Source organism: Eublepharis macularius, chromosome 6, assembly GCF_028583425.1.
Source record: "Eublepharis macularius isolate TG4126 chromosome 6, MPM_Emac_v1.0, whole genome shotgun sequence".
NCBI classification, from domain to species: Eukaryota; Metazoa; Chordata; class Lepidosauria; order Squamata; family Eublepharidae; genus Eublepharis; species Eublepharis macularius.
The window spans coordinates 141,411,279-141,424,569 of record NC_072795.1 but is presented as its reverse complement, the minus strand read 5'-3'; the positions used below and the strand labels follow the sequence as shown (position 1 = coordinate 141,424,569).

The window sequence follows — 13,291 nt, the reverse complement described above, 5'->3', positions numbered from 1 at the left end:
GACACTGGGAAAAGAAGGGGAAACAGCCAGACAGCCAAATCAGACAAACCCAGCACCAGGTACACCTGTGGTATTATCACCTGCTTCCTCTCACACAAAACTCCCTGCTGATGCCAGACCACAGCCTGTTCTCTTCCACCCGCAACATGTGGTCAGTAATAGTTGCCAGTGGCCTACTCCATTGGCCTGCGCTCTGTAGGCAGGCCTGGTCCAGCCTCCCCTGGAGCAAGGCTCAAGCCTGGCTAGTGCGTCTGGGAGGCTCCCTTGGAGACAAGGCGCTTAGAGCAGCAGCACTTAGCAGACTGCTTGATCCAGGCCTCATAGATTCATTGGGCTAGGAGGTAACTGGGTCCAGCTGCACGGCTGGCAGGTGCTGGAGTTCCCGAGGCTGCGTTGGGCATTGGTCAGGATCCTGTGAGGAAGTGCTCCATCCGCACTCGGCTCTAGACCTGCAGGGAGGTTGCATTCAGCCAGTCTGGCGCTTTGCTTCCTTGGTGAGGTTCCTGTTTCCACTTTGAGCTGGGTGGTGGCATTGTTTTGTACTCCATGAAAAGCGTGCCATGAATTTATCTTGATTTTAATCCTCATTCTTCTTTTAACTTCTGTTATTTTTTTCTTTCTGGTTCATTGGTGGTCATGAAGTAGCTTCTTTGGGAGGCATCCTTTGTGCTTCCTCAGCCTGTGCCTTCTGCCGATGCCACTCTTGCGGAGTTGGAGTGGGCCCTGCAGTGCTACAGACGTGGGTTTGCATCCTGCCTGGCAGAGGCTATCTCAGGGACCGGTGCAAGGTCTCCCTTGCAGGCTCTAGCTGGGTGGCCTCTGGCATTGCTAGAACATGGTCTGCAGGTGCCTTGGCCGTGCGGGCTCCTCTGCTCCCTCTGGTCCTCAGTCATTCGCCCTGACTGCTCGGGCTTCCCCCCTGATTACTCAAAGCCACTGGGCTGGGCAGAGGGGGTCGTGCCACTCGTAGAGATTACTGGACAATGTAGGTGATGTACTTTGCATGCTCTAAGTAAATGCTAAATGTTATTTTTATTATCTTTTCCCATAGTAATATCAAAGTATTATTAATATTTTTCCTTGCTTCTGGAGGAACAGACATACAATTCCCCCAGAGGCTAAGTAATTTTTTATAGGGCCAGTTATTTAGAAGCTATTTGTGATGGTTCTTGCAACACTCAAAAAAGTTGTATCAGTTCAGTTTCTGACTCAAAGGGGGTTTTTGACACTCAACTGGAAATGTCACAGTGTGAGAATTATACTATTGACTTATACGTCTAATGGATTATTGTATCTCCAGAATTGTTCTGAAGTAGAATATACCACAAGAATTTGTTTTTGTACCAGAACTTAACTTACGTCCTTTCTTTTTTAGGCTTTGAACTTGGCTTTGCCATGGCAAGTCCTAATGCTCTTGTCTGCTGGGAAGCTCAGTTTGGCGACTTTCATAATACAGCTCAGTGCATAATAGACCAATTTATCAGCTCAGGTCAAGCCAAGTGGGTTCGTCACAACGGGATAGTGTTACTCTTACCTCACGGAATGGAAGGCATGGTGAGGCATTCATTGATCACGACGGTATTGCATGTTAAAACTTACTAACCCTGGATCCATGCATTTGTAAAAACAGACATTTTTTAAAAAAAGGAAGGAGATTACTAGGGTCAGTTACGTTGGTGTTTTTTTTGTTTTTTTTACAAAGAACAAACCACAAAAGAGAACAAATAATAGAAGCGATTTTTCAAAGCTAAGGTTCTGTTCTCCAATACTTTTTGAGAAAGCCCTGCTGGAATCCGTGGGGCTCATTTTTGAGCCCGTAAGAATCTGATTGCATGTTTCATAAGCACATAGCCCAAGTACAAGCACTGCCAGAGCATGCATGACTCATTCTTAACAAGTGTCAAGATAGGACTGCTTCCATATTAACAATACCATCCTAAGCAGGGTTAAACCCTTCTAAGCTCGTTCAAGCCAACCAACAGGCTAAGGCCACTCAGGAGAGCAGTGTAAAGACATTCTTGAACTGCCGAGTAATTCCTCTTCCGTGTTTAGCCAGCAATCAGAATCAAAACAAAACATTGAACATAGCACTTTTGTTGGTGCTGCCCATCTCCATGGGTGAGGTTCTAGTATTAGGGCTACTCAGAACTAAATCTTGGTTAGCAAAGGAAGCACTTCTCTCTTCAGTTCTTTTTGCTATTTTGTTTTGCACCCTGATGGCTTTGTTTGGCAGTCTAAGACTAGAGGATTAGTCTAGTCTAGTGAAAAGGGGTTGATTTTCCCCAATTCTGGTTCTGAAGATTCCCCATCCCTCAGGAACTCAGGGCGCATTTTGGGCACCCAAAAGTAGGAGGGAGATGGGAAAGCCGTGTTCTCCAGACATATCTGGTAGATACAAGCCAATGTATTCGTAACCAGTGGAACTAGCCATGATGTTCCTGAATCAGCTTTAACTTATTTATTCTCATTTGGGGCAGGGGTGACTAATGTCTGTTTTTGACTTTTCAAACACACTCTCTTTCTCCTCTTCATCATCATATTATTATTTTAATGATTATTTACAGTATTGTGAAATTACAATAATAAAAAGTTAAAAATGAGACTGGGTTTGACTTTGAAGTGAAAAGCAGTATTTCAGGTGCAACCCAACCCCATGTAACAAGAACTGATAAGCAAATAGTAATGCAAGCAATTTATTACACTAGAAATCGTAGTACAGGAGGAAATTTTTAGAGCAGTAGGCCTGGGAAGCTTTGTTAGGCATACGGTTAGATCCAAACTAAATTTTCCATCAGTTGGACGTAATTCTTCTGCCTCCCACTACAGCCTACTCATCTCCTGGGGGACAGGAGACCCTGGGGGACAGGGAAAACTGCCGCTTTTGGCTAAACACATACACATCCTTATTTTCCTTTCCCGTTGCAGATCCCCCTCTTGTTCCTCAGGGTCCCCCATTCCCAGGGAAAACTGGGTTTAACCCATGGATATCTAGTGCTGAAATGGCATTTTATGTTTTTTAAAAACCACAAGTGAGGTATGAAATAAGTAAGAAAAGTTACACAGAAAAAACTGGAAAACAAAGGTTTGCCAGTGGTGGTGTCTAGATTATCCATAAAAAATTGAGTAAACCATTCAATTCTAAACTGGCATAGAAATTGCCCAAGTTCACATCACTGTACCTAATAGAAATCTGTACTATGAAATATTTTACTCTAACAACATTCTGTATGCTTTGAATGTTGCACACAGTCAAGAGAACATTTCCCTTAAATAAAAAAGTAAAGGTAGTCCCCTGTGCAAGCACCGAGTCATTACTGACCCATGGGGGACGTTGCATCATGACATTTTCTTGGCAGAGTTTTTGTTATGGGGTAGTTTGCCATTGCCTTCCCCAGGAAACTGGGTACTCATTTTACCGATCTCGGAAGGATGGAAGGCTGAGTCAACCTTGAGCCGGCTACCTGAACCCGGTTTCCGCCAGAATCGAACTCAGGTCATGAGCAGAGCTTGGGCTGCAGTGCTGCCACTTACCACTCTGTGCTATGGGGCTCTCTTAAATACAAAGCCATAAACACAACTTGTGGTCCTAGTGAAATTTATTGCAAATATTGTAACAAAGGAGCACTATGTTTTGTTCCTGCATCCTCGTTTTCTTTCTTCTGTCATCTGACAGCTGTTCAGGTTCCTGCTCATTTTCTATGTAGTTCATTCAAATGCAGGCACACCACCATGGCATCTCTTTAAAGCAATGTTATCTTTTGTGTCCCTATTGATATCTTTTGTGAAAAGTTGGGTAATAACATGGAACCCCAGCTTGTGCTTGCTCTGCTCTGTGTTGTGAAGCTAGCAAATGGTGCTTGCAGCATGCATGACAAGCAGCAGAGATTCTTCACAAGCACCTAAACTTGTTTTCTTTTCAATGCTGTGATTATCAGGGCCCTGAGCACTCCTCGGCCCGACCGGAGAGGTTCCTTCAGATGAATAATGATGACTCCGATGCTTTTCCAGTAAGTAGATCTGCCATCTTCCCTGCTTCCTGTCACCCTGTGCACCTCACTGGCTGTTGCATTCTCCTCTGTAATGACTTGCTTGGATCTTGCAAACTGGAAGAAGTGGCCTCCTTTATTGAATCAAGCCATCTTGTTTTAGGTCTTCCTCTTTTCTTAGCATTATTGACTTTTCCAGAGACACTTGTCTTCTCATGATGTGACCAAAGTACAATACGCAGATTACACATTTACTTTTCAACTTGGTTTACATGCTGATGGAGTAGAGCAACTTTGCAGTGATTCGTATTTACAGAAGAGAAAAGTGTGTAAAATGTCAATGGCTATAACAAGTGCAGTGATGAAAGCAATTGCTGATTTCCTGATGTCTCTCATCTATCCCTGTTCAGCAATTTGATGGTGATTTTGAGGTTTCTCAGCTCTATGACTGCAATTGGATTGTGGTAAACTGTTCGACTCCGGCCAGTTACTTCCACGTTCTCAGAAGGCAGATCTTGCTGCCCTTTAGAAAACCTGTGAGTAGAGAAATGTGTGTGCGTTTGTCCTAATAGCGTTTTCTGAATGACACAGTCATGTGTGGATGTATTTAAGACTTACATGAGTGGGATGGGAAAAGGTACTTTGCCCTGAAAGGTGCATATTTATCGTTGTATATGGGGGGGAAATTAACACACGGGAAGGTATATACTTTTACTTCTTTTATGTAATTTGATGTACTGTACCTTTTTTGTAAATTATATGAATCCAAATACAGCTTTCTAAAATAATTTGAATGTTATAGTAGCTGAATAAACTTTTGGGCTTCATCATTTTGGCCAGTGGTTTAGTAGTTTTGCCCATACCAGACTTATGTAATATATATTTTAGTTATCAAAGTAATATTTGGATAGTCTGGGGATTTCTGAGGCATTGAACCAGTCTAGTGTAGTGGCTAGTGTGACAACTATGATTTGGGAGACTCGAGATCAAATCCCTGTTATGTCACAGACCTTGTGCTAGTCACACACACACACACACACACACACACACACACACACACACACAGCATAACCTACCTCACAGGGTTGTTGTGAAGATAAACTGGAGGAGAGGAGAATGACGTAAACTGCTTTGGGTGCCCATTGGGGAGAAGGGTGAGATATAAATAAAGTAAAATCAATCAATCGACCAATAATTACCCAAATCTCAGCAAGGTTTGTCAGAAGAAAGACCTCTAGGTAGGGGCGCTTTCACATTCATTCCTCTTCAGACACTCTGTTCATTATTTGTTTTATGAAATAAGGCATCTCTTTCTGTATAATGTTTTTGAATGGAAGGAATAGTAGCAACATTAACACAGCTTATTTTGCAGCTCATTATCTTCACACCAAAGTCCCTGCTGAGACTTCCTGAAGCTAAATCCAGTTTTGATGAAATAGTGTCAGGTAAGTTAAATATTTTGTCAGGTAAGTGCAGCTAAGATAAAAATTTTGGTGCTACAAAACTGTCCATGGGAGCTGTCCCACTGCTACCTGTGGGAATTGCTCTCCAGTTTTTACTTGAAAGGCAGAATGTGCACTGGTCCTTGGAATAACGCTACAAGAAGAGCTCTGCACACTACAAAAAGATAATGGCCACCTTCAAGAAAGAGTTCTGAATTTAGAATCTTCGGTGCTGCAGCCCAATTTAAAATTTAGGGGCTTTAATGAGCAAGTGACTATCAATGTGACTTACCCTGCAAATTGGCTTGCGCAAGAGCTTCAATTAGAAGATGGTGTGGCCCCTTTAATAACAAATGCTTTTAGTCTGAGACCACTGAATCATCTGAAGCAAAGGGATCCCAGAGATATTCTGGCAGTCTTTTCTGATCTGAGAACTCGAAAGAAAATTTTAGGAACTGCCAGGTCCTGAGGCTCTTTCTTGTTTAAAGGTGAAACAATCTTAATATTCCTGGATCTTCTCCCTGAGGCTCTAAATAAACAGTGAGATCTTAGAACAATCACAGAGGCACTAAGACAAGTATATGTGAGCTATAAATGCATAAATCTAACAAAGCTGGAAGTAAGATATAAAGACAAACTTTACTACGGGGTATATCAAGATATGAGTCTAGCTTTACTCCAAGATATTCATGTCTCCTTACTTACAGACTTCAATAAAACATCTCAGAAAAGAAATATGATGCAGCGTTTGATTGCACCAAAGGGTACTAAAGTACCTGCCTGACCTGCCTAACTGATCTAGTGATTCTCTATATGCTCAACACATTACTATCATTTATTCCACACTCTATTTGAGTTCCCACTGAAGTAGTTGTGGCTAAGATTTGTAGTGTTCATTTTTACCTTGCTGTTTGAAGTTTGGGGAGGGGACGGAGGAGAGTTTACCCTGTTTAGCCCCCTAAGTTAATTACAGTCCTCTTGGCATTCACTCCGGTAACCTGGGTTAGATTTTGAATTTCTCGAGATTGTAGAGGGCTGTTCTATTTCATTACTTCATTAGACTTCATTTTCACCTTGTCAGTTCTTATACACTAAACCAAATAATAGTTGATGTTCTAGTGTTTAACACAAAGGGGGTTGAATACGGTTTATAATTATAATTATTATTGTCATTTTTATTATTTCAAAAATAAAAAGTACCTAGAAGACAAGGCAGAACACTGAAAGGGGTATTGTTGGTCCTATAAAGTTAGTTTTGTGAAAGCTTTGTTTACATATATCCTATCCCTAATACTTAGTCCTAATAACACAGTCTACAAGTAATTACTTCCTTTTCCATTAATTGGTAAAATTCACTTTACAATAAGTACTGGGGAGAAGGGCTAGTTGTTGTAATAATTGTTCTGTATTAATAACATATTGTTTCAAGAGTAGCTTTGTATTTACAGCTAAGCTTATTGTTGGTGTTATAAATGACTTCAAGTCAATTTAGTTGCACTCACATGGGTTAACATTGCGATAACAGTACTCTAAGTTTTTCTTTCATCTTATTTTATACTACCTGACTTTTATTCCATATTTTACATAAATGAAGTTTTGTGATACTACATCAAATCGACCTCACATCTGCTTCACCAGATTTTTTCCTTTGGTTTTTCTTTGTGCGTCCTTAGAAATATTTTCAATTGAACAAACCAATATCAAAATTCTACTGAGATCTTTTCTAATTTCTCTCTTTCAAATTCACACATGTCAGAGTGGGTAGATTTATTCTACTCCAGCAACATATTCCAAGTTGAAAATAACTTCTCTCAATGTACGGGGTCTCAACAATACAATTAAAAGGAAACAAATAGCATCGAATCTAACCAAATTATGATCAGATATCATTCAACTTCAGCAAACCCACTTGTGATCCATCAACCAAGCTAATTGAATACAACATCAATATAATGCAAAATGTTCTTCTAAGGCACGCGGAGTAGCAGTGTTACTCTCCAAATATGTCTGCTTTCAACACAGAGCCACATTAACTGACCCCAAGGATGCTTCTTTGTTTAAGATTTTCTTGACAGATGACCACAATAGCATTGATTTACACTCTGAACAACAAATTGAAATTCTTAGAAGAAACTATCTGTCATATATGCCTGTCTGCATATCTGCCATGAATGTATTCTTTTTTTTAAAAAAAAAAATTTTTTTTATTGGGTTAGAACATTAATATTTTTACATTACATTACATTCAATTTTCCCCTAATTTTTCGTTTCTAACCCCCTCCCTTTCCCCCCCTTTTGTTGACTTCCAACAGCTTTCCCACCCTCTGTCCCTTTTCCCTTACTTCTATTAACTTCCTCTGTCTAAAACAAATATATATTCTCCATTATATTAAGCAGTACATCTTTAACTCTTTTACTTATTATACATCCAAACTATACTTCTTTAGATAAACAATTTGTCCCATTTTCCAGTTTTGAATATTTCTATATATCATAAACCATAAAAATTTCCCACATTTAAATCAAACAATTTGATTTGTTCTCTATATATAAATCATTTCTTCTTTTTTATAGTATTTCTATATAACTCATCACATAGTCAGTCGTTTTAACTCTTCTATACCTTCAGTTTGGTGCATATAAGTCTTATCAAGTAAAAAAAAAAAATATTGTTAATTGCTCATGTTTAAGCCGTTAATTATTCTCTATCAATATTCTATCAATTAACCTTTACATATCTATATATATCTCAATCAATTAATTAATCTAACTGCTTATAAATTCACATTTCTCTTCCTCCCCCGGTAAAGTCACCCCTCTCTTTTATGCTTTTATTGTACTTCAGTAGTTCTCAAACTGCCACAGTTTTCCTCCCACCTCCCACTTCTTCTCCAGATATTGTTTCAGCTTCTCCCAGTCTGTGTTAAACTGCCCTGAGTCCAGATTTCTCAGTTTTCTTGTCATCTTGTCCATTTCAGCCATATACAGCAATTTGTAGATCCAATCTTCAATAGTTGGCACTTCTTGTACTTTCCATTTCTGCGCATACAAAAGTCTAGCTGCTGCAGTCATATAAAATATCAACGTCCTCTGATGGGCTGGAATTCCCTCCATTCCCAAGTTTAGCAGCAGGAGTTCTGGGTTCTTATTTATTTGAAACTGTAAAATTTCACTCATTTCTCTTATTATTTCCCCCCAGAACTGCCTAGCTACCTCACACGACCACCACATATGATAGAGGGAGCCCTCATGCTTCCTACATTTCCAGCATTTATTAGAAGTGTTCAAGTTCCCTAGCGCAATCTTCTTTGGTGTCATGTACCAACGATAAATCATTTTGAAAATGTTCTCTTTGATATTAATACATGTCGTTGTCTTCATTGTAGTTTTCCACAGGTATTCCCATGCCTCCATTGTTATTTCTTTATTAAAGTTTATAGCCCATTTCACCATTTGTGTTTTAACTATCTCCTCCTCGGTATACCATTTCAACAGTACTTGGTATACCTTGGATATTCTTTTCTTGTCTTCTTTAAGAAGGGTCTGCTCTAGTTCCGAGTTCTCTGTTCGTATGCCCCCTTTTGCAGAGTCCGAATTGTATAAGTCTCTAATCTGTCTGTACTGGAACCAATCATAGTTAGGTAATAGTTCCTCTTGCGTCTTTATTCTAAGTTTAGATACTTCAGTTTTAGTTATTTCTTTGTACGTTAAACATTGTTGTTCATTATCAACAGCTCTCGGATCTATCACCTCGTATGGAACCACCCACAAGGGGGTTCCTTCTTGTAGGTAAATTCTGTACTTCTTCCAGATTATATATAAACTTCTCCTTACAAAATGATGCAGGAACATCGAGTTGACCTTTACTTTGTCATGCCATAGGTATGCGTGCCATCCAAAAATTTTTTTATATCCCTCTAGGGCTAATAGTTTCTTATTCTTTAATGTCATCCACTCTTTTAACCAAACTAGGCAGATTGCATCATGATAAAGTCTCAGGTTGGGCAGTTGCATTCCGCCTCTTTCCTTTGCATCTTGTAGAACTTTTACTTTCACTCGAGGCTTCTTGCCTGCCCAAACAAAATCTGATATTTTCCTCTGCCATTTTTCAAATTGTTTAGAGTCTCTGATGATTGGTATTGTCTGTAGCAAAAACATTACTCTTGGTAACACATTCATCTTAACTGCTGCAATCCTGCCCAACCATGACAAATTCAGTCTATTCCATTTGAACAAGTCTCTCTCTATCTGAGTCCATAATTTTTCATAATTGTTCTTGAACAAATCTATATTTTTTGCAGTCAGCTCAACTCCCAAATATTTCACCTTACTAGTTACTTCACAGTCCGTTGTTTCCATTAACAATTGTTGTTTCTGCTTAGTCATGTTTTTGCATAATATCTTTGACTTCTTTTTGTTAATGAAGAAACCTGCCAAGTCACCAAACTCCTTGATCTTATCTATCACTTTTGGCATGTTCTCCAATGGATCTTCTACAATTAACATTATGTCATCTGCAAATGCTCTAACCTTGTATGAATAGTCCTTTATTTTTATTCCTCGTATTTCCTCATCTTGTCGTATTTGTATCATCAGAATCTCCAATACTAAAATGAACAACAATGGAGATAACGGGCAACCTTGTCTTGTTCCTTTACTAATCGTCAATTTCTTGGTCAGTTCATCATTCACTACAATTGCTGCAGTCTGGTCTCTATAAATTTCTTTAATTGCTCTGATGAATCTTTCTCCCAGTTGTAGCTTTTCCATAGTGGCAAACAAAAAATCCCAGTTTAAATTGTCAAACGCTTTTTCAGCGTCTACAAAGAAGAAACCAACCTCTTTATCACAACACTTGTCATAGTATTCAATAGCATTGATCACTGTCCTTAAATTGTCTCTTATTTGTCTGTCCGGCAAAAAGCCTGCTTGTTCTTCCTCTATGACTTCCGAGAGCCACCCCTTCAGTCTCTCCGCCAATATCTTCGCAAAAATTTTATAATCATTGTTAAGTAATGATATAGGCCTGTAATTTTTCACATTAGTCAGATCTTGGCCCTCTTTTGGGATCAATGATATATTCGCTTCGCTCCAAGTGTCTGGAATTCTTTGATCCCTGAAAACTCCGTTCATCACCTCTTTTAGGAATGGTGCCAGTTCGTTGGCCATTGTCTTATAAAATTTAGCCGTAAGTCCATCTGGCCCTGGCGCCTTTCCTAGATTTGCGGATTGTATTGCCTTACTTATTTCCTCATCAGTTACTTCACTGTTCAACTTATTTCTCCAAGCTTCCGAGATCTCTGGAAGTTTGGTTTTCTCCAAATATGATGCTATTGATTCTTTGGTTACTTCTTTTTTATTATACAGCTTAGCATAGAATTTATAAAAGGCTCTACTAATGGTAGTCTGCTCCAGGTACGTTTTATTTTCTTCACAGATTTTATTTATTATTTTCTTTTCCCTTTTCTTCTTCAATTGCCATGCCAAATATTTCCCAGGTTTATTAGCACCCTCAAAAGCTTTTTGATTCAGTCTTTTAAGGTTCCACTCCAATTCTTTATTACTCATTGCTGTTAACTGTTCTTGAAGAATTTTGATTTCCTGATGTATTTTCTTTTTCCCTGGTCTCTTTTTTAACTGTACTTCTTTGGCTTTTATTTTCTCCTCAATCTCTTGTCTTTTCTCCTCTTTCTTTTTCCTTGCTCTGCCATTTAAGTCCATTAGTATGCCCCTTACAACCGCCTTGTACGCGTCCCAAACTTTACTGGTTGGTACTTCTTTATTCACGTTGTATTGTATAAAAAACTTTGTCTCTTTTCTCAATATTTCCATATTCTCACTTTCCTGTAACAAGTCCTCATTTATTCTCCAGGCTTTCCTTTTTCTCCTTTTTCCAAATTTCCACATAATTGGATTATGATCTGAGCCTACCATCGGCATTATTTCTACCTCCTTAGTCCATAACGCTAAGTCCTTTGAGGCCCAGATCATATCAATTCTTGATAATGTAAGATGCCTTGCAGAATAAAAAGTAAACTGTTTGGTTTTAGGATATTCTCTCCTCCATACGTCTTCGAGAGTCTCTTGTTGAATCAACTCAAAAAAAAGCTTTGGCAATAGTCCTCTTTTCTTTTGTGCTGTTGTAGTCTTTTTGTCTAGTTCCAAATCTGTCACTCCATTGAAATCTCCAGCAAGAATTATCTGGTCATATACAAGATCGTCTAAATGCTTCCTTAAATCCTCAAAGAAGCTTTCCTTTGCACCGTTAGGTGCATAAAGTCCGACTACCAACACTCTCTTTAAATTCCAATTACATTCCACTGCTACAAATCTAGCTTCAACATCCCTCATAACAAATTTTGGCTGCAGCTCCTCTTTTATGTACAACACCACTCCTCTTTTTTTCTTGTTAGAGGCCGCTACAAATTCTTTGCCCAATTTTCCAGATTTTAAATATTTTACATCCTGTTTTCTAATATGGGTCTCCTGCAAACAAACAATATCACATTTTTGTTTTAGTAGCCAATGAAAAATATTTTTCCTCTTATTCGGTGAGTTTAGTCCATTTACATTCCAAGATAATACTTTACACTCCATATTCATGGTTTTGTTGGTAAGTCTTTTTCATTGTCCTTGATAAATCTCTCCATCTCCCGTTCAGATCTGATGCGTTTTTTTGCCCCTCCAAACTCAAAGGACACTCCTTCCGGTAACTCCCATCTGTATCTGATATTCATGTCCTTCAAAGTCTGAATTAGCACTCTATATTTTTTCCTGTCCAGTAACACTGATCTGGGCAGTTCCTTCATTATGATAATCGTCTTGCCATCAATCTCCAATGGATCTTGAAATTGTTTTGTCACAATCCTCTCTTTCATGTTTCTAGTTGTAAACTGCACAATCACATCCCTTGGTAGTTTCCTCTGGGTTGCAATTCTCGAGTTCACACGGTACGCCACATCTAGGATAGCCACAATTTCCTCCTCCTCCTTCCCCAGGTAATCAGCCAACACCTCAGTCATCTGTTCTTGCGCTGACTTCCCTTCCACTTCTGGCAGACCACGAAAACGAAGCTGCTTCTCCATGTGTTTAGTTTCTGCAACTGACATCCTCCCCTTCACCAATCTCATCTCTGTTTGTTGCGTGTCTATTAAATTCTCCATCGCTTCTTCTACTGTTTTAACTCTCTGCTGCGTTCCCTGTAATTCACTACTAATCGTTTCCACGCCTTTTTTCACTTCTGACAGCTCCGACTTTACTGTCTGTGTAACTTCTTTGACCTCTTTAATAAGCTCCAATTTCGTATCCTTAAGTTCTTTCATCATGTCTATAAGTTTTTTGTCCAAATTTTCTATTGCCGATTGCCACTCTTTTTTCGACATCGTGGGGCTTGCTTTAGCTCGCTCCCACGAATCTGCTCTCTTCCTTAGCTCCGTGGCGTATATTTAAACGTTTTCCTTTTTTTCAAATGTCCCAATCTTTGCCAAAATTAATTTTTTTTGTATCCAAAATGTCGGGCGTCTTTTCTCTATGGTTTCTCTATGTTATTGTAATCCAAGATGGCCTACTTCCTCTTCCGCTGAAGCCGCGACCCTTCCCCTTTCAAAAATGGCGATTCCCTACTTCCTGTCCGTCGGCAAGGGCCGCTTCCCTCCAGCCACTCTATTGTTATTATGCACTTCCTGTCTCCCGTCTTCCCACAGCAGGTCTCGCGATGGTGTCTTTTTCCCACAGCTCCAAAACCACAGGTATTCAAAACAATATTCCGATTTTTGCAATAACTTCTTTAAATTTAGTCTCTTTTAAAATACAACTCCTGCCGAGTCTTCACCTCCTTTTCACTAGTCTGTTGCAGTTTAAAAA

The 13,291-nt window shown here is 39.3% G+C and overlaps 1 protein-coding gene across 2 annotated transcripts in view; it reads left to right on the top strand.

Moving 5' to 3' along the window:
- Window positions 1–13,291, top strand: part of OGDHL (oxoglutarate dehydrogenase L) — a 153,467-nt gene that overhangs the window by 123,255 nt on the left and 16,921 nt on the right. For both annotated transcript variants that reach the window (XM_054984041.1, XM_054984042.1), the window contains 4 exons: window positions 1,376–1,554; window positions 3,936–4,007; window positions 4,397–4,522; window positions 5,359–5,431. In XM_054984041.1, coding sequence (XP_054840016.1) covers window positions 1,376–1,554; window positions 3,936–4,007; window positions 4,397–4,522; window positions 5,359–5,431 — 450 coding nt within the window. The remainder of the gene's footprint in view (window positions 1–1,375; window positions 1,555–3,935; window positions 4,008–4,396; window positions 4,523–5,358; window positions 5,432–13,291) is intronic.